This window comes from Seriola aureovittata, chromosome 15, assembly GCF_021018895.1.
Source record: "Seriola aureovittata isolate HTS-2021-v1 ecotype China chromosome 15, ASM2101889v1, whole genome shotgun sequence".
In the NCBI taxonomy this organism is placed as follows: domain Eukaryota; kingdom Metazoa; phylum Chordata; class Actinopteri; order Carangiformes; family Carangidae; genus Seriola; species Seriola aureovittata.
The window spans coordinates 18,255,297-18,280,457 of NC_079378.1; the positions used below are offsets into that span (position 1 = coordinate 18,255,297).

Genomic DNA, 25,161 nt, shown 5'->3' on the forward strand with positions numbered 1-25,161 from the left:
CTCAAACACAGACTCAGACATTTTACACAGCAGTGTCCTTAGGCTATGTGAAATTATTCACAGACCGACTGACATTCAGTGTGTTGAATGATACATCCATACATTACCTGTGCTTATATCCTGTGCTTATACTAAGCCCTATAGGTTGTGAGGTCTGGCTGGCAGTGGTGTTACATGCAACTATGTATTTGCAAAGAGAAATAGATTAGACTACACCCTGACATAAAGAGGGACCATGTCAGACCCTGTAATGAGACTTTACTTTTTACTTTATGGGCAGGTTTACTGAGATAATATAGTCTTGGAATACTACATTTAAACAAATATTTGCTTCACGAAAACTGGTATTGTGCAACCATACCATAGCATTTATGACCTGGATGTTTGAAAGTCCATACAATTAAACACAGGAACTGTAATGATGTCTGTGTTGAGTATAACTAGGGGTTATGGGTGTGTAATACTAACTGGTATTACAGAAATGATCAACACCACATATAATGATAGAGGAGGAATGCAGATATAATTTAAAATGTATTTGTATTTAAATTATTATTATTAGTATCATTATTATTACTTAAAACTATGTCAATGTTATAACCTTCACGGTAGGTGATGTGGACCTCTGCTGGTGACTTTATAGATGCACTTTATTTGGGTAGGGAACGTGGAGTAGGTGCAAGTTTCCACAATATTAATTAATGCCACTGAACTAAAATATTATTACCATATACTCACACTAAGTAGCTAAGTTTGGCTTAATCTGAACCTATAGGCTACCAGTTCATTGGCAAAGTGCCTCGATCTAATGGCAGTAAGATTGCCAAACATTTCACTTTTATTTTGACGTTTTCATTTTACTTCCGGTTCACCCTCTCTATTGACGTCACTCACCTGTGGACTTTAATTTTTTTAATAAAAAAACAAATAATGGAAATTTCACCAAACCAATAGCAACCTGTTTTTTTCACTTCGTTACACTTGATGTTCAATGTTCATGGACACTGGAAAAACGGAAAAACGGCGTCGTTTTTGGTTTTAAATGGGAAAATGGATTATACTTTAGTACCCGGTACAAGACTGCTTTATCCGGAGTGATAGGAGTTGTGTGGACTCTTCATACGAGCGGCTCCTGTTTGTGACTTCATCAATGCACGAGCATGAAGACAGAACACTACTGGAAGTTAGAACAGTATACCTCCAAAATAAGAGCATGAACTCTCTGAGTTTTATGCATGTGATGGGACGCGAAATGTGCAACTTTAATTAACATCAAGCGTAAAGTAAAAGTTCAGAAAATAAAATGTATACAAAATGTGGGGCATTTATGTACACTCGTTTCTACAGCGTCGTAATCACAATATAGAAAACACAAACAAATTTAATAAAAATTATTTTGAAAGAGACTATGACTGTACAGTGTTTCTGAGCCGTGCTGTTTCATCAGAAAAGTTGTGTTGAGCGTTTACACCGGGGGTCGCTGTTCTTCCTGTGTCAAACTTGACACTGGTGACATCCTCACAGGGCATCAATGGGTGTCTGGTCGCTTCTTTCATTGCGTTGGTTGGTTCCTGGAAAATACTGCTTCGCACCCTTATTGACCCTCATACCGCTTTGCCTACCACTGGAACAGCTGCATCAAGCCAGTCACACACACAAAGAGAATACAGGAAGTAATGCTATACCTTCAAATTAAAGGACAATATAACACTATCGAACGGAAAAGACAAGTACTGGAAATATTACAACAGCAAATTTAACTGAGAACATTCAACTGATCGATACAAATTTAATTAAAAGTGAGTAAACAGCTTCAAAATGCAAATTTAATTTAAATGATATTGTCCCTCACTTGGGGCTTTATTTTGAAATATGCAAGTGGATGTGACATTTTTCACATTAGCTGCCTTTACACCAATGTCACGGTACAAAACATACTGTGCATACCTTCCAGCTTCGCGATTATCCAATTACTCCGACTGCTTCTCCGGAACTGTTTTTTAAGACGATCCTGAAATATGGAGGATTTACAGTGAAGTAACAGTTATTTCACACGCTGGAGACTTTTCCTGCCACTCTTCCCCCCTGGACACTTGGGCACTCCTTGTTTTTGTGCTCTGGATGTGGATCAAAACCAGCAGGGATCCCAGCAGTCCTCCCCTGGTGGTTTGGTAAGTTGGTACTTTGTGTGATGTGCATGATCGATTCTTGTTTGTTCCTGTTGAAAACGCCAGTGTCTCTTGTTCTGGGCTTCACATTCTTGTGTGACTTGTTCTGGCAGCTCAGAGTCTCTTATAAAATAAACCCGTGGAAACCATGAAAGATGGTTATATGCTGATTTAACAACAGAAAAACTCAAAGTAACAACCGTGTAAACACGAGCAATTGTAGCACACACAGGCCGCATAGGAAGAGTCCTCAGTGTTACCAGTAATACGTGTAAACTAATCCTTAATTAAATCAGTCGAATCACTTCGTTTTATATTACAGTTTCATTTGGTTGTTCAGTCGTGAATTATTGATTTGTGAAAAATGATTAGATTATCAATAGGCAATAACAGCCCTGAGGGAAGACAATAGCATGTATGATGGCAGGGGGTTAAACTGTCATGTCAGGGAGCAATTACACACAGGCACAAAACAATGAAGCTTGCTTAGTTATAGAGGCATTTGAAATAAGTTCAAGAGATTCATCTGTTTTTTTCATGTTTCATGTCAAAGTTAAGGAATTCGGCCTGAAATCCCAAATAATTGAAAACAATCAGTCAAAAAAGCATAAAATTAAATATTTGAACTGAGCCAAACAGGACAACTGTAACTGATTATTTTTTCAAACTGAGATATAAGGATTTTTAGAACAATGCTGAAGGACACGGTCTAAACATATTATCAGGACTATTTGAAATATGTTTCAAATGGGATGATTGGTTTCTGATAATTAAAGCCAGTTATTGGCTGTAATTATTCTCTTTGTTGCCTCAGTGTTGTAGGAAATGGCAACTGCTCTCAGTGGCCGAAACCCTGGTGGACGTGGACCGAACCGAAGTAAGGGTCGGATTTTAGGCATCATTGATGCCATCCAGGATGCAGTTGGGCCACCGAAACAAGCAGCTGCGGACCGGCGGACTGTGGAGAAAACCTGGAAGCTCATGGATAAAGTTGTAAGTTTAGAGCGATGAACCTGTCAGGCCTGTATGCTAGATGGTAGAAGGCACAGTCCTGTTGTAGATGCACATGGAGACGTGAAAATTATAATTATGCACATGTGTTCCCTGCTCATATTTGTATTTGTATTTCATTAATTTAAGCATTTGTTTGGTACCCTCTAGTGTTACGTCAACATCTGTGCTTGCACATGTTTATCAAACTCTTATGAAAACTCATTGATAATGTGCCCAGGACCAGCAGAGGACTTATGAACAATGTTCATGTAACTTTGTGTCTCCTTTCCATAAAAGTAATGAAGTGATTTGCATTATTATTATTTATTATTATTGTTATTATTATTATTATTATTATTATTATTATTGAGCTCACTGGTGTCTTGCAGTTTGCCTTTCAGGTTCCATCATATTAACATCTGCTCCTGCTGTGTTGTAGTGTCAAATGTTAGCTCACACTTTGTAATGTGGTAAACACAGCTGAATGTTGGAGCATCAAGCAAACATTCATGGATGGGTTTCTTTGCCACAGGTCCGTCTGTGCCAAAACCCCAGACTCCAGCTGAAGAACAGTCCACCATACATACTGGACATCCTACCTGATGCCTACCAGCACCTGCGGCTCATACTGGGCAAATATGAAGAGAACCAGAGACTTACACATCTCAGTGAGAATGAGTACTTTAAAATCTACATTGATAGCCTTATGAAGAAATCCAAACGGGCCATCCAGCTCTTCAAAGAGGGAAAGGAGAGAATGTATGAGGAGCAGTCACAGGACAGGTAAGAGGAAATATTTATCTAGATTTTTTTTTTTTACCTTTTCTCTTTTTTACTTAATGGAGGATTTTGAGATGACGATAGAGGGTGACTGTGCTCATAGTGTACAGAAGGTAAACAGAGGACGTTTCACTACAAAACCACTTTTAATGCAATGATAACCCTGTGATCCTGTCCAGGCTTGATGGGCGAAAGGGAGCTAAATGGACAAAATGACAGAAGTGTCATATTTTACATTTTTGCTGATTATTGAAGTGAAATCTTCTTGGTTGCAGCAGCTATGAGGTTCCACTCTGCTCGGTCCCGAGCTCTAAGCCTGTGTGCAGTGTTGGTCAGAAGCATAATGTAGTTGCGGCAGGACGTTATGCAGTTGTCACTGGCCTTTTAGAATAATGTAAGAGACAGGATGTGAGCTGTGTCTGGCATCACTGCACTCACTTTCTTACTAACTGAGGCGAGATAAGAGATGACAGAATTGTCCTGGTGCTCACACTTATTCTTTTTAATTTGGTACATTGTTGATATGAAATATATTTTTGTGAATGCTTCATTTCACCAAAGCTAAATGAAGCTGCATTTGGTCTATAGTTCAGCTTTGATGTGCATCATCTTACAGCATGAACCAACCTCCCACACCATCAGTTAAATCCACAATTTGCTCATCTGTTTCATTAAATTTCAGAGCTGAAACTGTGAGGTGATGACAAAACCTAGTTGTCATAAGCAACAAAAAAACTTCTAAAGTCCTCTATAAATCTTAATTAAATTGTAAGTTAGTGATCTTGAAAAATCCACTAATAATTACTTATTGCTAATTACTGGTAAGATACTCCAAAATGATCTTGACTTGTCAATGCACAGGCTTGTTTGATCTTAGCCATGACTGTGTTGTGACAGGATATAATAACTGAACATGCATGGTGATCGTGATCCTGAGTGGGAAGTGTGCCCCTTGTCACCAGGGTTGCAGGAAGGACACTCAACAGTTCAGTCATCTCCAAGGTCCAATTTGCATGTCACATACCGTATGCAGATTTTGGTTAGCGGCTTGTCATCTTTACTTAAATCGGCTCACTGTGATTGTGATGTGTTAGACAGGAGTCTGACTGACTTAGATTACAGAGAGTGGGAGGTGGAGATGGAACAGTTAAAAAAGAGGAGAGTTCAAGGGAGACGAGAAAGCGGAGGCACATTCAGCAGACAGTAAATGTTGCAGTTGTTTTTTAGTTCTGTGTACAGTCGCTGATGCTGCTGCCTTTTATCTTACAGTGCATTTTAATGTAAATATGTAATTCATACCCAGATGTCACATTACTGTAGTACTGTGGAGCAGTGGACGTAAACACAATGAGACATGATGTGTGGGTAGCAGCAGTAAGATTGTATTCGATGATACATGTGTATATATATATATAGTGTTCTGCAAAAACAGTGAAGAAAGTGGACTCTGCCTCACTATGAACCACTGTATGTTTTGCATCTTTTTTTTTTATACTGTGTCCAAAAAAGGAGAAAGAACCAAACATATAACTTATTTCTATTATTTATTTAAGATAAGAGCTTGAAATAATTTAGGGTGTGAAAGGCTCCAGTGATACTCAGCAGCTCTCTACCATGTGTAGAGCAGAGGGAAAATCCCCACGCACTTTACATCCTGTTCATAAATTTCCTCTCTGGTTGAGCCCTCAAATAGTCGCCCAGCAGAGTTTTTGATACGTGCAAATTCACATCTTCAGTTTTTCTGTCTCAAACCTAAGTTCTTTCTTGTTGCCTCAATCGTTAATTGTCACTTGCCACAAAGCGCTGAGCAGATTCTGCCTGTGTTGTCGTAATCTGGCAAACATCATCAACAGTGTTCACAGTAATCTCTACTCACAGTCAGAAGAAAAAAGGAAATGTTAAGAATTTTATGTTTTTAAAAGTTGAACCACTTGATTAGTCGTTCAGTACATTGTTATTTACCAGTTTTTAGTATGAGTAGTTAGATTATACAGTATTTCATTGTTCAACCTCTGCTTAAGAATTATTACGTCCCCTACTGCCAACATAGCGTCTTTCATGGACTGAATTCTTTTAGATAAGTAGTTGTGAACACGTCGTTAGTTGAGAGGAAAGGTCCTCAGCACATCTCCCTACTCCCTGATCATTCCTCCTGCTGAAATGCAGTTTAAACCACTGGAAGCAACTTCAGCTCATCACTGAATGTTGACTTTGATTTCCCTGATTTAATTTTTTATTAAAAGAAAGTTACAAATGCGGTATAGTATCCAATCGATGTGGACACATTATTGCATGACTGGCAAAAATAATATTTTATGACTGTGAGGGATTGATTTCATTTATTGACTGTTGTTACTGGTTTTTTAGCATTTACTTTTGTGTCGTTAGGATGAGCTGTTACACTGAGCAGGTATTGCTGGTTGCCATGAGCATCGTCTGATAAAGGAGATTGAGTGTGAAGTGTTTAAGTGTTTTTAGCAGCTTCTCTTGTCTCTGCTTTGATCCACCCTCACAGACATTGTTACTGGTCATATTCAAGACTGTTGTGCGGCTGATTTTGGAATGAGTGGGGGAGGGGGGTGTCCTAGCGAACAGGGAGACTGTACTTCAAACAAAGGTCTGGTTTTCAAACAGTGAAGTGTGACTAGCTCCAGGGCTTCACAGTGAATACACCGACAGTCATTTTTCAGGAAATTTAAATTTACATATAAATTATCGCAGTGGAATTTTACTTTTTCAATTCTACGTACCAGCAATTGTTAGATGTGATTTGAGGCACAGGATAATTCAAAACAAAACAAAATAATGCAGGTGAAGAAGAAGAAGAAGAAGAAGAAGAAAAACAACAAAACTGTTCTCACCCCCACCACACGTAACATTGGCAATACAATAATGACTATATTCGCAATAAATTCCATTTCGCTCCGCTACCTTTCATAGAAGTCTAATCTCTAGGTAACTGAAGCCCACAGAAAACACAGTTTGGATTTTTTTCAGATAGACCTGGGCACAGACATGGAAAAAGCCCCAAACACACCCAGACTGAAAGAAACAAAAAGCAGCTACATAATGAAAAAAATGCAGCTGCTTCTTTTTGTAGTTGTTTAGTTGTTTTCAGTGACATTTTGCACCGGTGACCCTGATCACTGGGGTCCTGGGTTTGTGTCCATTGGACTTGTTCAGTGATCCTCCCTCACTTGTTCATTTTTGATCAAAGTGACCTTCACTAAATGATTAAAGAAAACTTGTGTGTAATAAGTGGAAATTCTGTAAAAACACACTTGCTTGATTAACTCACACCCCATACCCCTGGCCCTGTTACCCTGCTACATTGTCCCAGTCTCGACATCTGATCACCTCCTCCCCATCCCCCTGCATCTTTCTATTCCACAAGCTGAGCAAGGCAGGGATGTGATAGGAATATTAATTAGGAAATTAAAGGAAAGAAGAAAATTGCAAACAGCTGGTCTTATAAGGGAGTTAAAGACAGGAACCTTATGTTTATACTTTAAATGTTCATGTCTCTTCAAGCTAATTGTCTTTGACCCTGAGGTTACATTTGCTACTTAAACCTAAAAGAATTGCCTTTGTTGCCACTTTTGAATCAAAATAAGAGCCCTTAATGTGAGTCTGCAGGCTGTTATATTTGATTAATTTTTTTCAAGATCCTTTTTTAACCAAGTTTTTACTTTCTAGACCAAACCTTTGGCACAGCGAAATCTTGGCAATGACTGAACTCCTACTCTCTGCATTAGTGTGACAGGAGCGATCAGTGTACAAGACAGAGTTTTTGTTGAGCGTAGGAGAACTCGTCACTGTTCAGTCTGTCATACATGTTAGCAGTTAATGGTGTACGCGGCGGATATGATTCTTCAGTCAGCCAGATTACTCTGTTCTGGAATGAAAACTCTGCTCAGGAGAAAGACCTGCAATCACAGCATAAAATGACATTGACAAACACAAGAGCTGTGGCTTTCATAACTCACTACTGCAAAGGATCAGTTCACTGCACGAGATGTTATTTTGCTGAGGCTGAACTGTAGAACATGCTTCCTAAAGTGATTGTCTCTAAATCAGATGGATTAAAAGTGCATTTCTTTTGCCAGGAAGCGTAGTGTTGCGGATAAAAGACAATCTGACCTCCCTCCCTCCCTCCTCAGTCCATTTACTCACCCACCCCCTTCTGATTGTGAGTAACCCCTGACTCATGGTGCAGTGACATATTGAAGACTACAACTTTTCGCTGTGACCGATAGTAATGATGACGACAGCAGGGTTTCACGAAAAAGGTCTTTTCGAAGCAGCATATATGTACCGCAGGTTTACGGAAGACTCCGTCACTTACAGGAATTGTATCGTGTAGGGAAATGTGCAACATACAGAACTAGAGTAGACTGAATAACATCTTTGTTTTTTAGCAAACAACCAGGTTGTGATTTGCTGTCTCTGGAAGTACCAAGCTGCAGTGCAGCTTAGTGTCACTGCCAGTTTATCTTTTTTTTTTTTTTTTATTTCAGAGAGGATGTATTTTACATGGCAAATTTTCTAATTAAGAGTTTAGCCACTGTGGGATTGACAGTCGTTTTGAGTGGCAGTATACTAAACCTCATCAAAGGCATCATTTTGAATTATTCATCAGAAAATATATTTAGAAGTCAAAAAGATTTTTAGATGAGTGAAAAGATTTTTTGTTAAGATAAGACTGTGAATAAAGGTGTGAAGTATTTCAGCCCTAGAATCTGCATGAATGCTGACTACAAGCACAGACTTTGTGATGTTCCTGGTTTATGAAGAGTTTACTGTTCGGCTGAAAAGGAACATTTCTGTTTGCGGCGTAAAATTTATCAGGTGAGAAACCTGTGCAGCCGTGTTTCTAATGTTTCAGTTTAGTTGGACTCCATTATAGAGTTAATGACACTACTGATTTTTTTCTTAACTCTGAATGCCTGACTCCTGTTACAGGCTGTAGGCAGATGGAATGAAGTGATGTGGTTGAATGACTGAGCTGAAAGCACAGGAAGCATTTCCTGGTGAATAATCTCACCACATTTCACACTTTTCTTCAGCGAGGACGTTCCAGCAGTACTAACGTTGTAAATTTTGACTTCTTTTTCTTTCTTTCACGGTGTGGATGAAGAGCTTAAAATTTTCAGCAAATTCACTTTCCTTTAATTCTATTTTATAGGACTCAGTCCTTAGTAGACAAATAAACATTTCTTCGATCTGTAAAATCAAAATATATAATCTGGAATGTACTTGATGTCAGTTCTGTGGAATGATCTTGTACACGTCCTCGCATGTTGGCACGTCACAGTGAGCAGTCGTGCTTTGAAGTGATGATGTCACACATTCCCATGAAAGGTGTTGAAGGCCTGAGTCTGGCTGAGATGAGTAAGCCTCTAGAAAATAAAACCATCTGCGGAGGAAGTGGAGCACCAGAGTAGGAAGCCAGAGTGCTTCAATCAGGAACCAAGAGACTCAGAACACAGAACATGCGGAAAGTGTGTGTGGTGGGAAGAGGGGGTTTAAGGGTCGTTGCTAGGCTTACTCACTGTGCTCTGGCTAAGGTTTTGTCTCAATCTGCTGACACGTGTTGTATGGAATAGACACAGAGGGGCATTTCCTCTGACTCAACACACCAGGACCCACAATGCCCATCAAAATGTTGATGTTAGAACCCATGAGAACCCTGTAGTCATGACTACTATGATTGAGAGGCATAGTAGCTGGTGTGATCCCATCTCATGATAGTCTGTAGGTTTACACAAACACACACACACACACACACACACACACACACACACACACACACACACACACAGATTCACAAGGTGAAAAACACACTGGCTGGTAAATATTTCACAAACTCACTCACGACATTTACTTAACTTTTTACAAATACAACCTGAATCACCTCTCGCACACACACACGTGTCTACATGGGTTCATCCTCCCGAAGCTCAGACATGTAGGTTGGCTGTGTAGCTTATGTCAAACTGGATTTTCACAGCCAATATTAATATTGATATTTAGGAGTTTAAAAAAAACGATAATGATCATTCGACTGTCATTTTTTCAACATAAACAATTGTGATATTGATGCCTTACATTTGTTTTGGTTTTAAAGAACTGTACATACTGAGTGTGACATTTTAAAGTAAGTCACTGCTCTCTAGTGTATAAACTATCTATGGTGACAATGTTTCTGAATTATCTCAACCCTAGTTTGGACATTAAGTGCAGGACTGTGACACAAGGGTTCAGATACCTGTCTGTGGTTACACTAGGACTTTAGTTAAGGCTCGGGAAAGATGGTGGTTTTGATTAAATGTAAATAAACTGTTCATGTGTGAAGTCACTCTGAACCTGTTCTGTTTTAAACCAGACCAGGATCTTTCTCTAACCTGAACCCAGAGCTGTGAGAGTCTGAATAGAACCATGAAACAGTTTAAAAAGTATGGCGTCACTAAATAGATGTTGTGCTGTGAGATCAGATATTTCGGCACAAAACAAACACGTTGTCGGTGAACATTTTACTGATACATCCAGTATCACATATGTAAATTAACAACCTACCTCTCATATAAAAGCAAAAGGCACTCCTCTCTATGCGTCTCATTCAGTTGACCGCACGGCAGCTGACACAGACATCAGTGAGCCTCTATGATAATTTAACAATACAGTTGAAATCACAGCACAGTACTCATGTGTACAGTGATTTTATCACACGACGTCATGGTTATAAAATCAGGATTTAAGCGGCAGCAGAGCAACAGCTTGGAAGTGACTTGTGATTAACATGAAGTCTTAAAGGACCATGTTTCAGTCACCGTTTCATACTTGTTCTGTTGTCTGACAACAAAAACAGAAAAACATGTAAATGAGAACAGCTTTATTGTGAATTCAGCTGTATTAATATACTGTATATGTGAGCACAGAGAGGAGGAGAGAAGAACGGATGAAGAGCTAAAACCAGCTGGTACGAGGTGTTAACAGCAGTTCCAAAACAGTTTTCAACCACTTCCTCAATTTCACATATTGACCGAACGTGGTACAGACATGTACTAGGTCATGTTGTGTTTTACACATAGAATCAGAGGCTGATGATAGACATGATAAAGTGTCTATATTAAGCTCTATAAAAAAACAAAATGAAAACACAGAGTGGGTTTGAAGCTGGGCTTCTCCCAGATGGTCTTCTACTGTATGTTCCTTTCTCCAGAGAGAGGGAGGAGAAATCCCCCCCCGATCCATTGTAGTCAGAGTGTCTGAGTCAACATGGATGGGCCAAGAAAGGAAATCTTCATGAACTCAAACTCTTTTGGTTCTGTACTTTCAGGCCTCAGCTTTTTTTTTGTGTGTGTTTCAAATGAATTGCTTTTAAGAGATTTTTTTCTCTCTTCTCTCTCTCTCTCTCTGTATTAATGGACATGTTCTGTAGCTCTGCTCAGGGCAAATGATTTGTCTAAATAATTGATGCTAATAACAATCTCTAGAAACAATTAAATCAGCGACTCTGCTGTCTGCGTACCCACCTCCTCCCATTTTTCTTCCATCTTTCTGCTTTGACCCTCAGTGTGTTTTCACTCATCCGCCTCTCCCACAACCCCCTCCTCCCCCTCACCACAGTTTCCCCCCCAGCCCCCTGCCCTGCCTTTGTCTTATTCAGTGTGGCAGCAGCTGCAGCAGCATGTAGAGGATCTGATAGACATCTCATCTGATAGCCCCTTTATAAAGCCATTACAGTCTCTCATGGCCACTCTGCTCTCACTGTATCTCTGCTGTCAGCTGCACAAACACACCCAAACACACAAGACTGGCCCCTCCTGACTGTATTGGATCAAAGCCTGTAGCTTGTATTCAGGTCTAAACCTTGTAGTTAGGGCTCCTTTACCCCCTGCTCCATAGCCCTCATCCCACAGTTATCGACCTTTAACCTCCAGGCCTCATATTAAGCACCTTGAATCCCATAGAGCCTCTGAATTTCAGGTGGGTGATGATTTAACATACAATATTTTGTATTGATTTATGTAGCTGTCTATCCTAATGGTGATAAGAGTAGAACTTGAGAACATCTTCATCAACATCATCTTCTCAAAATTGAACAATGAAACTGAAACATCATGAAACTGACTGATTAATATATTTTTTGTAGGTCTCCAAAAAAACATTTCTAGTATATTTCTATGATACTTGTATCACTGTTAATTAAAGACCCCCTCTGATGAAAATCAACTTTTTAACTTTGTAAACATGTTCAAATGTTTTTTTTTTTTTATATAATAATAATACAAGACATATCATGGCTGAGTATTTCCACCTTGAACCAGTCTCATAAAAACAGATTCAGACAGCCAGGGTTTTATACGTCGCAAACCAATTCTGTCAACTTGTGGGGACGGGGGCGTGGCAAAATTAACCTGAAACCCTTTCAGTTCAGAGAGTGAGAGTTTGCATTAGCACAACCACTAACACTGTGTGACTGACAGTTACAGGCTAATGAGCTAACAAACAACTTAAACAAATAAAAGATGCTAACTATGCTAACCGTTCTGATACGTCTTCTAGTTGTCGATATTGGACACAACAGACTCCTCATCTGAGTTCGGGTCTGACTGAGGCTCAAACATATGGCCGAGTCTCTCTGATGTTTCCTCCTCTAACCATTTTGACGCTCTCTGCTTTTTCACCTGTCCACCTAGCGCAAGCAGCAGTGGTGGGTGGGGCACAAGGACTGATCCAGATTTTCTCAGTGAGGAAGTGACCGTACATTTGCTTGCAATTCCAGTTTTCCATTTTTTTTCTTTTCACTTTTTATGTGGGGAAAACCATGTTAAACATAATATAGCATATAAGCATAGCAGAGAACTTTTTTTAATTTTTTATTTTAAAACATGTCAAGAGAAGAACTTTAACTGCCAGATCATTACTTTTCTCTCATAGTGGCCCGAACATCTAGAAGAACAACAGTTTGTGACAGAGGATAGTCAATTGTTCAGGTGACAGGAAACCAGTAGGAACATAGATAGTGAGCGGTTATACAGCTCTAGTGCAGGTGTCACCACAACAGTGTGACACCACGTAGGTCAGAGTGAGCAAGTTTGTGTCTTTGTTGTAAAAGTGCTTCACTGTAAGATTTTACTTTATTCCAGAAGAGGCTGAATCTGACTTTTTTGTGAAAATTTTTGTGGAGACCTGTTTGGTCAGGATTCATTTAGTTTTCATTCTGTCAACGAGTTGGTTGTATACGCACATAAAGGCTATCAAAGGACTTTGCTTACAGCAGCCCTAATGAAAGTCCTCGCTTTCCTGGGACTTTTGTCAAGTGAGGCAGATTAGACAACCAGTCAAATGGCATAGGGCACGGTGAAAACACATGAGCAAGACTAACTAACCAAACGTTGTGAAATGTTACTGCAGAGGACTAAAAACACTTTGTGTACAGTGACATGCTAGAAAAATGTATCCGTTTCATTATCGGTGAGTAGTGCAAAAATTGCAAATGCATTATACAGCTCAGACTGCATACGGCCTTTTGTCTGGGTGTTTCGAAGCTGAGCCCTCTTCCATCAAGAGGCTGGAAATTGTGTAAGAATCTGCAGCCTTTCGCTCTACATCCAAATGGAGAGTAAGTTTTTTTGGCTGCTCTTCGGTTGCTAACAGGCCTAATGGTGACTGGAAGAGCATGAAATTACTGAAATGGGCTTGGCTTTCTTGTTGTCGGCGCACACGCACATAAACACACACACACACACTTATGCATACACACACAAACACAGTGAATGCAACTACCAAGGCACAAAACAATGATTCTCACTTATGCCACTTTAACCTGTTGTTCCTCTCTTCACTTTAGTCTATTCCCTGCTCTGCCAGTGCCACTCACTGACTCAGTCTAGATTGTTTGGTTTCAGTGTAGTATGAGGAAAACACAGCTGGTGTTTGCTGAATGTATTCTCTAAATACCTTTCTAAATAACTTCTTGCAGTCACAATCATTGATTGAGTTGTACCTTTGCCAGCTACAGTATGCTGTGTACATCACATGCAAACTGTGCATGCATGCTCAATGACAAAAAGTATGCAGCATCTTCTATCTTAAATAATAAATAATTTGACCCAAACAGCATCGAGATTGATACAAGTCTGCTATCAGTAGAAGAATACTTTGCAATGATAAATAAATCATGCCTGTCTCACTGAGTAGCTGGGCACTGCATGATGCCAGAATACAGTCAGAAATTGTGTAGATACATTTGTCTCTCACATTCAATCAAGTTGTTGTAAATAGCTTGTCCTTTCCCTGGAGTCGTGTCTTTTCAGATACATCAGGAATGTCTGGAGGGAATTTCATTACATCTGGTACAAATGTCCACTTATGAGTATATGAGTCTGGACAGACATAGATATAAACTGCAACTACAAACTACTTGACCATTTTGACTAGTTGGAGGCATATATCATTCTAGTTCAGTGTTGTTTTTAACAGTTTTAGTTTTGTAGTTTCATTGATTGACTTCTACTTCAAGATTTCTACTTTGCATGTACGCTTTGCAGCTTACTACTGTCAGCTGCTCTTTTCATGTGAGATACAGAAAATACACTTGTTCCACTGAAGCTTGTGTCTTTTCCCAAAACTCACTAATTCACTTCAGTTTAATTGATTATTATGTGGAATCAGTTCTCGCAAACTAGAAGGACTGGAACTTTACCTCATTGCATGTGGGTGTCGGTTTATGTGGTTGTGCTTCATCAATTGGCACTTCACTATAGCAAAACAACATCAGACACAGACACAGGCACTCTTCCATCATTACAGACGATATTTGCAGTAGTACAAAAGTAACTGGCAGTGAATTTGTACCTGCTGGATGTGATGGTGTGAAAACTGCTCAGTTTAACAGGAAATTAAACCCAGGAAGTGTCGTTAGCACACGCACTTCAACAGTGCAGCTCTGCTGACTATCAAATCATTTTTGTGTTTCTTAAAAATTTTATTGTATTATCGAGTGTTTGTTACAGAAAGTGGGAACATGAAATGAAACTGCAAAAATGCATTTTACATGTGCACTGATTTTTAAAGATGAGGCTGCATTATTCATTTTTTTCATTAGCAAACAAATGATGTGAAAAGACCGAACCCAATGTGTTAATCCAGCCCTCAGTTTTCTAACCTGTGTGTGTGTGTGTGTGTGTGTGTGTGGTGTGTGTGTGTGTGTGTGTGTGTGTGTGTGTGTGTGTGTGCGCGCGCATGCGTGCATGCGTGTGTGTATTCCCTCCTTGTACACCAGTGCAGTTTGTATAACATTACATACATGACACATCAACTCTCTTAGTGTGGAGAAGCAGCGTAATGTTGACAAATGGTGAGCAGTGATGTGACTGTATGAGAAGTAGACAGATTAAGGTAATGAACACACACCTGTTTAAACTGAAGTAAATGTCTGATCATTAGCTCACTTTCTTATCTAGTAAGTCTGTGCTTTGCATATACAGTGTCAGTTTGCTTCAGCAGTGACTGTATGTAGAGGAACTTCTGTAGCACAAGCTTTAGATCAAGTATATCGCTGCTCTATAGAGTAAAAACAGTCTGAGTCAATGATAGAGTGAGTCTGTCATTCACAGAAGCTGTTTTTTCTATTACAGTCAGTTAGACTGTAATACATTGAAGACTATTTATTGAATACAGCATTTTGATTTAATAACTGACATTTTTTATTTAAAAATATAACAATAATTAATGTTTATTGAATATACATAATGTGTGGTAATGTTATGATAAACTGATGTTATGATATGAGCTCATTTGATTCAGGTCTGTTCATTTTGTACACTGAGATTTCAAGGCCAAGATTAGACAAATCAAATCTTACATGTGAGTTCTGAGCTGTGAGGTTAAACTCTCTATTTCTCTCTGTGGCACTGCTCTACTCTGTTGGATATTATATAGACCGATTGGACATTGAATGGAGAATTACTTTCGAAAAACATTTACCTCATAAAGTGGTGTACAAAGTGAAAATTAGATAAATCCTCTACCATCTTCAATTTTACTCAATAGCTGTGTTTTCTTCACAGCAATCATTGTTTTTCATACGACATGGTTTAAAAAGGAAATGTCACCTATTTCAAGAATTCATGCGTCATGTTCTGTAAGACTAACCCTAACCCACACACCATGTAACAGATGTGATATATGGTGTGTGATTGAGTACAGACACTCTTCGTTTTACATTTAAGATATTTTTTAGTTTTTATGATTTATTTTTCTAGACTTTTGAGAAATGAAGCAGTTTGACCATTTTGTCGAATGTTTTCAGTTTCTTTAGATTTGCTTCCATAAATTACAGATTATTATAATAATATCTGTTCCATGATATTATGTGTATTGTGCCAAAAAAGCATCGGAAAGATCTGCTCTCATGCCCCAGTTTCAGTAAACAAAATTTACAAATACACTGAGAGGTTCTGGTGGTCAAATAATCTCCATATGGTGTCTGTCGAGCATTTGAGGCTATAATGGTGCACCAACTGTTTCCACCTCTGCAGGAGGAACCTGACCAAGCTGTCTCTGATCTTCAGTCACATGCTGGCTGAAATCAAAGCCATCTTCCCTGGGGGACAGTTCCAGGGCGACACTTTCAGGATCACCAAAGCTGATGCTGCTGACTTCTGGAGGAGATTTTTTGGAGAAAAGTAAGTTTCACCTCATATTGGCTTCTTCTTTTGCAGCTCTCGGCTTATGCTTTAGTTTTTCTTTTATGATTTCATACTGTGATAAGGAGAAACCGCTGTCAGTGTATGTGGATGTTTCCTGTTTTTTTCATCTCCAGGATACAGTATCTGTTTATTGATGGTTCAAACATTTACATGCTGCTTCTCCATATAATGACTTTAGGGAGATGCTTGGATGTTGGACACACTCACACACACACACATGTACAGACATGCTATGAAGGGTAAAAGGTTGATGGATGAATAGACCAGGTACATACACTTGAGTGATTAAGTGTGTACGTATGAGTGTGTGTGATTAGTCCAAGTCAGTCATGCAGACACATGTGTGACTCTTAACTCTCATTATGTGCCTGCAATGCAATAGCATTAAAGGCATATATTGTTATTATTCTGCATACTTATTATGTACCTGCAATGCAATAGCATTGAAGGCATATATTGTTATTATTCTGCATACTTATTATGTGTGAATGCTGAATGAAGCAATCCCACTATATGTTGTTGTCAGGTCAAAAAACAAACATTCTGTTTATTAGTGTTAAAAAGCTATGGTATTGCTATTCAAATCTTTATTATTATATCAAAACGTCTGGCTTTTTCTGTAGATTATCGGATTGTATTCAACTTTTTGATATTATTTATAATTTTTGAAATATTAAGCTTTTTATGAATTTATTTTTACCATTCAAATGACTGGAGACCATGTTCAAATCCTTGAAATCTTCAGGCTCTTTACACTTTAACTACTTCAGCATACTTTCAGCTACAGACTTCATTCAACCTTTAAACTGTAGAGAAACCTTTCAGCTGTTAAACTTGTATTCAAATTTTTGATATCTTGAATTATCACGGTTTTAGTTTTAAGCTTTTTCCTGTTTCATACAATGTGTCTCCCTTAGCAGAGACTTACAGAATTTGAACATAAGCCTCAAAACGATGGGAGTCCCCTCCATCTCTCCCATTAACTGCGATACAAATTCAGGCTCTGATTTCCCCAAAAATGCAGAAGTGACATTTTTCTGTAACTCGCTCCTTTGTCCACATTTTTGGCTCTAGAAACACCAAAACCAGATATGCTGTGCACGAAGATCTTGTGCCACATGGTCCGCTCATGGTTCTGATAGGAATTACCGTTTTTTAATTTTTAATCATATTTTTAATAATAATATTTTTTAAAGTTATGATAGCCAATAAATTAATAGACAACTGAAGAGCCAACATTATGGTGTCCAGCTTGTTGGAGGAAAAACGATCCAGGTCTGGGCCAGAGACTAAGTCTAGACCTCTTCACCAACACTTAACTTTCTACAAAACCCTTACTGGAGTCAAAAAAAGATTAAAAAAAGAGGTCACTGGAGGTGATCAGAGTCCAATGCAATAGTGATGCAATTTATTCTTTCACAAGAATGAAAGTGAGATCAGATCCGGATCTGAACTGAAGACAGAGGGCCTGTGCACATCATATATAGTTCTTTCTTAGGTCAGGCCTCACTACGGCTGCTACTCAAACACCATTGCTCCCAGGGCCTTCAGACCATTTTTTTTACTTTATTCCCTCCAGGTTCCATTCTGTAACAATCTTACTTCAGTAAAAGCTGGTTCACTTACAAATCTAACCTCAGTTGTGAGTATAGCTATTCCATAGGATTATGTAAGTTTAATATTCAGTATATTTATAATGCTTAGTATATTTTAGTGAAAATTTACTAAAATATTTCCCCTCTTTGGGACTAACTAGTCACACATTCACACATTATCGAGTGAAGCCATTGCTAGGGTACAACAAACAGTTTACAGGTGACAATAGCAGTCATCAAGACAATGGTCCATACATAATAACAGGTTCAAACATCAGCATAAAAAGGATAGCAAATGGATCCCGTATTATCATTCTTACATGTAACATAACCTCACACATCGTGACATAGTTAAGGGTTTTGCAGTAGGCTTGTTTCTAATTAAACACATTTAGCAAACTTGGATAATTGAAATTGTCATTGAAATTGTCTACACTCCCTGATCTGAATCGATACACATCACAGCAAACAGTTATATGGGATCCAAAGAGAATCAAAGAGAATATGACTTTAAAATCCAGTGCAAATACAAAGACATGCATAATACTCAGTGTGTATACTTTTTCAAACATAACACTCTTTACGTGCTCTTCAAACATAATACTCTTTTGTGCTAACTAATCTATTGTTATAGTGTGGTGTGTTGTTCGTGTGTGTATATGTGAGAGTCCGTGACATTATATAGTCCACGGTGATTGGTGTGTTGTATGATCCACAGTTCACTGTGGCTGGGTGTTGGGACGCATTCCGATTCCTCGTAGGCGTTGGTAGTACTCAGTGACGTCATTACAGACTCTCAGGCAGTGAGTAAGATCCTTTTTCTCGAGAGCCACTTCTTCCAGTTGTTTTTGAATCTGGTTACAACGCTAGAGCTTATTTCTCCGGTACCATTTGGTAGCACATTGCTTCAGTGCCTTTCTCCTCATACAGCATATCCTGAGGCATATCCTCCTCCGGCTGGTACAGCGTATTCGGGGGTAGTCGCATGTTGGGCCAATCTTTCCTGGTTCTATTGGTCCTGGGGCTGTTGGTCTTGGCAAGATAGGACCTATTCCTGAGGGGCCTGGTGCCCATTCCTGCAGAACTGGATCTGTGCCTGAGGGGCCTTCTGCTATGACTCATCTTCGACTTTTAAGGTCTTAGACGTATCCTCTGCTGCTGCTCCGGAATGGCAGCTTCTCTCTCTTCTGTGGCACCTTTCATCTGTTGGAAGATAACTTTATGGATATGTTAGATACTGTACATAACTGATTAATTCTTATCCTAACTGTTCAATTGGAGGTCCCTCATACAGGCCTCACTCACACAGACATTGGTCTCCCCGTGCACATTTCATGAGGTGTTAGGTGTGTTAGTTTGTTAGTCTGTGATCTCATAGACATTAGTGCCAGTGGTAAAGCCTCCATCCAATTAAGTTTACCGTTGCTGTCTGCCATTATTTTTGCCAATTTTGCTTTTAAGTACCATTAGCTCGTTCTACTGCTCCCTGTGACTGAGGATGATATACACACCCAAACTTCTGCTTTATCCCTAGCATCTTTAATGTTATCTTAATTGCTTGTGCTACAAAATGTGGTCCATTGTCTGAGCTGATAGTATCTGGCAAAGAAAGCCGTGGAAAAACCTCTGCACAAAAGGTTGGCCACTGATTTATAGTCTGGTTGCATCGTTGGTGTTGCTTCAATCCAACTACTAAATCTATCAACCATCTTGTTGCGGAATATTCACAATCGGTGTCGAAAAAGCTTTCCTTGTGTTATATTGTGCACACACTTCACATTCATGCAATGTTCTATCAACTGTGACTGCCAGAAATTGACACCACCAAACTGCTTGGAGGCGTTTGATAACCTCCCCCCTTGCCCAATGGTCAAAACCATGCGCATTCCTTATAGCAAAACGCAACAATGAAACAGGCAACACAAAATGACCATGAGAACATCTCCACAAACCCTTTTGAGGACCATCTTGTATGACCTTGTCTGTATTAGAGAAGATAGAGTTGTTAGAGGTTCACTATCTTCAGCTACCAACAATGGGCCCGTAGTTGTGCCAACTGCTGCATGCTTTGCAGCTTCTTTATACGGATCATCATGTGCTCGCATGAGGGCATCTGTTGTTTGGATATGAAATTCATATATCCCCAGAACACTATCAAGCAGCGGAAGATAAGGATATATGGGAGCCAAAGTGATTAAAGGAGGTGTGTCAGCACCAGTGGAATTGGTGATAAATCAACCTGACTCCGTCAGGCCCTGAATTGTGGGATTCCTTGATTCCTTCTACAACATGCTGCTTCAGTGGATATTGTTTTCTATATGGCAACCTAGCTCCTGGTTTAAGCTTAATATGTATAGGTTGCGCTACTTTAATCCTACCTACATCAGTCTTGTATTATGACCACACTTCTTGTGCCACTTGTTCTAACATGATTTTATGTTCTGGTGTCAATGGCATAAGTGTAGGTGTTCTTTTCTTTACTATGACCTTTTCTGCTGTCCCTTCATCACATGCTCTTAATGATATTGCGATGTATGGTTGTCCTGGAGAAATGTGAATGTACTTATTCTTTGTAGTGTTCCACTCTTGTATTTATAATGCTGCATTTACCATTGGACCAAGTTCATGTGATTCATGTCCTTTTGTCACTAACAGTGTGACATGTGGGGTGGAGTTGCAAACTTAGAACCTGACTTGTAATTCAGGTGGTCATAGTAGCAGCTGCTCCTTGTGGTCCTATACAGTGCTGTGAAAAAGTACTTGCCCCCTTACAGAAAAAGTATTTGCCCCCTTACAGATTTCTTTTGTTTTTGCTTTTTTTATCACACTTACATGTTTCAGATCATCAAACAAATTTTAATATCAGACAAAGATAACCTGAGAAAATACAAAATGCAGTTTTTAAATGATAATTTCATTTATTAAGGAAAAAAGCTATCCAAACCAACCTGGCCCTATGTGAAAAAGTAATTGCCCCCCTTGTTAAATCATGAATTAACTGTGATTAACCACATTTTTTTGGAAAGCTGAGTTCAATTTCACTAGCTCCACCCAGGCCTGATTACTGCCAGACCTGTAGAATCAAGAAATCACTTATAATCACTAATAGAACCTGTCTGACAACATGAAGTAAGCTAAAAGAAAGCAACACATCATGCCCCAAAGCAATTCAAGAACAGATGAGAAACAAAGTCATTGACATCTATCAGTCTGGAAAGGGTTACAAAGCCATTTCTAAGGCTTTGGGACTCCAGCGAACCACAGTGAGAGCCATTATCCACAAATGGAGAAAACATGGAACGGTGGTAAACCTTCCCAGGAGTGGCCGGCCGACCAAAATTATTCCAAGAGCACATCGACAACTCATCCAGGAGAACACAAAAGAACCCAGAACAACATCTAAAGCACTGCAGGCTTCACTTGCCTCAGTTAAGGTCAGTGTTCATGATTCAACAGTAAGAAAGAGAATGAGCAAAAATGTCATCCATGGGAGAGTTCCAAGGCGAAAACCACTGCTGACCTAAAAGAACACAAAGGCCCGTCTCACATTTGCCATAAAACATCTTGATGATCCCCAAGACTTTTGGGAAAATATTCTGTGGACTGACGAGACAAAAGTGGAACTTTTTGGAAGGTGAGCGTCCCGTTAGATCTGGCGTAAAACTAACACAGCATTTCTGAAAAAGAACATCATACTGACAGTCAAACATGGTGCCATTGCTGCCAAGGGTGGCACAACCAGTTATTAGGTTTAGGGGGCAATTACTTTTTCACATAGGGCCAGGTTGGTTTGGTTAGCTTTTTTCCCTTAATAAATGAAATTATCATTTAAAAACTGCATTTTGTATTTTCTCAGGTTATCTTTGTCTGATATTAAAATTTGTTTGATGATCTGAAACATGTAAGTGTGATAAAAAAAGCAAAAACAAAAGAAATCTGTAAGGGGGCAAATACTTTTTCACAGCATTGTATACACATCTTAGCTGACCACATAATATGGTTTTTTATTTATCAGTTCTTCCCAGCATTCCTCATAATCTTTATTTTTTTTTGTTGTTCATCGTACAAAAGAGTGCAATGAGTTGGCAGTTGTGGTTCATCAGCATCTCCTAACTGAGCTTGTGCCCATGTATTCCATGTTTTCCATTCTTGGAGCAGTTGAGATTGTGGCATCAGTCTGAGCCAGTACACTGTGGGCTGGACTAGGTTGATGGCTTCCTGTTGTGTCAGTAATGGCATTATTCCCGGTGGTGGATCTTCAGGGAAATCTACATAGAGGCCATAATGTATGCACATGATGTTTGCTTTTAAAGGGCAATAAAGGTCTCTCCCTAGGAGATTTACAGCTGTGTTGTCTGAATATAGCAGAGGTGCAACTATAGTTTTTCCTGCTATTAGCATTTGAACCAGCTGAGTTAGGGGTATCACTTGAATGTTCCCAGAGAAAGAGTTGGAGAGGGGGAGTTTTGAGCAGGTCTTTCCATTACATGAATATGTGGCTCCTGTGTCAATCATGAAAGAATATTTTTTTATTTTGTATCATTACTGTTATGGTGGGCTCATCCTGTGGTTGTGATGAAACAACTGGTGACATTGATTCCCCCTCAGGCTCCTCTGGGCCCCCCTATAGCCATTCTGCATCAGGGCCAATACATGGGTTTGTTGGACAGTTTCTTCTGTGATGACCTGGCTGGTGACATCCCCAACATATATTATGATTGGCCTGAGCTTGATTTTGCTGTGGGTTAGACTGTCTCTGAGACCTCAGCTGATACTTTCTTCTGTCATTTCTGTCTCCCTCTGACCTTTATTCACCGTCTTAGGATGCATCTCCTTTAGACTCATCATCCTCAGTTTCTGTCATTATTTCTTCTTGTTTGTCTTTAACTCTTCCGCTTTTATTCAGACGTGTCTTTATTTTCCCTCTGTCACTTGCTTGTTTATTACATGTCACTGTAAATTTCCCCTGCAGCTCGCCTTTTACTTTCTGTTTTTCTTTTTTCATCTGTTGGTCTTGTCACTGGGAATTGTCCTACTCCAGGCTACTATGGTGGTGGTCTGCCAGGCCACGGTGGGGCAGTCGGCTGCTGTTCTTGTTTTTTTAATTTTTTCCTTTTCACTCCTCTCCTTCTGTTTTTTTCCATCTGTCATTTGTGTATGTGTCTTCATGAGTAGGTGTATATCTGTAACTTTCCTGTTAAAACCACTGCAGCACCTCTCTCTCTCTGGCTCGCTTGTCTTCTGTTTTATTGCTTGTATCTTTTGTGTTATAATGTTTTATGTTGGCTTCCACTTCATTGCAGTGGGCTTCTCTGAAGGTGCCTTCTTTTAGCCACTGTAGTTTTCATGAAGTGCGTTTATGCCATTTTTTCATACACAATTGGATCTGTTTTTCATGTTCTGGGTGTTGATTTATCACCAATTCCACTGGTGCTGACACACCTCCTTTAATCACTTTGGCTCCCATATATCCTTATCTTCCACTGCTTGATAGTGTTTTGGGGATATCTGAATTTCTGTATTCGATTCATGTGACACACTTCGTCATTCGTATTTAAAGGTGCTATACAAATGAACTATTATTATTATTATAATGATAATTATTATTATTATTGTTGTTATTATCATATTGTATAACTTCCAGTCTCTATCTTGTCTTCTCCTTTGGTTTTAACAGTGTATTAGAATTGCTAGCCTTCAACTTCACTCTCCTGGGAATGACGGTGATATACAGCCGTGAACTTACTGCTACCCTGCTCTGCCTGCCAACTCCCTCTAACACTCCTAGCGTTTGGACTTGAGAGATACTGTCTACGGCCCTGATCGCCTCACCGCTGCTCTTGCACTCACATTAGCAGTCGCCACGGTCACTCCCCCTGCACTCTGGGAAATTCCTTTTACATTTATGTTGGATCTAACAAGCTTCGTGATATGCCACAGATTTTGATTTATTTGCTGTTTGTTATGCCACTGCTCTAAGCCCTCGTCATCTCCGCTCCAACCAGAAATACATTATATCTTTATTCTCTATATCTTTATAGCTCCCCTACTTTTATATTGTTCTAAAGTAAATTAACAGCATATCTTATTATTACTATCTCCCTCATTTGTCTTTATTAGTTTCCCCTTAGGATATGAACAGTTTGGCAACAACTACAATTTAAATCACTTCTAAACACTGATTTATTATTTACACAGTTACTAGTTTATCTATCCTTAGCGGTATTAACACTAATATACACTTTCTGGCCAGTGCATGCAATAACTCTATTGCTTTCCCTTGGCGGTGCATGCGAGCTCTTAGTCTTTCTCAGACTTTTTAGCTGTCTACCCATTCAGCATCCGTCTTCTCTGGAGTGTCACAGCTCACAGCTGCGCCGCTACAGAATGATCGGATGTTACCCGCAGAGGCTACGCCAGCGTTATTCTTACTCAGTCACTACACTACTTCTCATCAGTCGGGCTGCAGTCTTTTCTATTCTAAGAGGGCTGCAGTCTTTTCTTTTCTATGAACAAACCACACTATTCTCATATGTGCGTCTGCATGAGGCTGTTATTCACCCTGCTTCACAGCTTATCACACTCAGAGGCCTGTCGTGATCACCACATCAACCCCCCACGAAACACTAGACAGGTTGTAAACCAGCATACAATACACACATTCAGCAGCAGTTGGTCAAACTCATTCACTCTTTCCGCTCCATGATGAGACATAGCACATATATTACGTTGAAGACACATATAAAACACATTTGCATTCAACTCTGTTCACCAGTGACTTTAATCCATTCACTATTTTAGTAATGTTAGTTTTGGTGACTGTAATTCAATTCTAACACTTTTTCATGCTTCATTTCTCATTTATTTTTCAATAATTTTGACTAGGTTCTTTAGAGATGAGGCATT

General features: G+C 39.3%; 1 protein-coding gene and 1 long non-coding RNA gene across 4 annotated transcripts in view; one reads left to right on the forward strand and one right to left on the reverse strand.

The window, feature by feature from the left end:
- Positions 1-1,238: 1,238 nt before the first annotated feature.
- On the reverse strand, positions 1,239-2,088 carry LOC130182435 (uncharacterized). Its single transcript, XR_008829713.1, has 2 exons — positions 1,948-2,088; positions 1,239-1,633 (listed from the first exon to the last, which is right to left on the reverse strand). It is a non-coding gene; the product is annotated as an uncharacterized LOC130182435 (long non-coding RNA).
- The window catches only part of cblb (Cbl proto-oncogene B, E3 ubiquitin protein ligase), a 56,521-nt gene continuing 33,391 nt past the window's right edge, over positions 2,032-25,161 (forward strand). For all 3 annotated transcript variants that reach the window (XM_056397378.1, XM_056397379.1, XM_056397380.1), the window contains exons 1-4: positions 2,032-2,171; positions 2,983-3,161; positions 3,694-3,944; positions 16,490-16,636. In XM_056397378.1, coding sequence (XP_056253353.1) covers positions 2,994-3,161; positions 3,694-3,944; positions 16,490-16,636 — 566 coding nt within the window. In that variant the 5' untranslated portion in view covers positions 2,032-2,171; positions 2,983-2,993. The remainder of the gene's footprint in view (positions 2,172-2,982; positions 3,162-3,693; positions 3,945-16,489; positions 16,637-25,161) is intronic.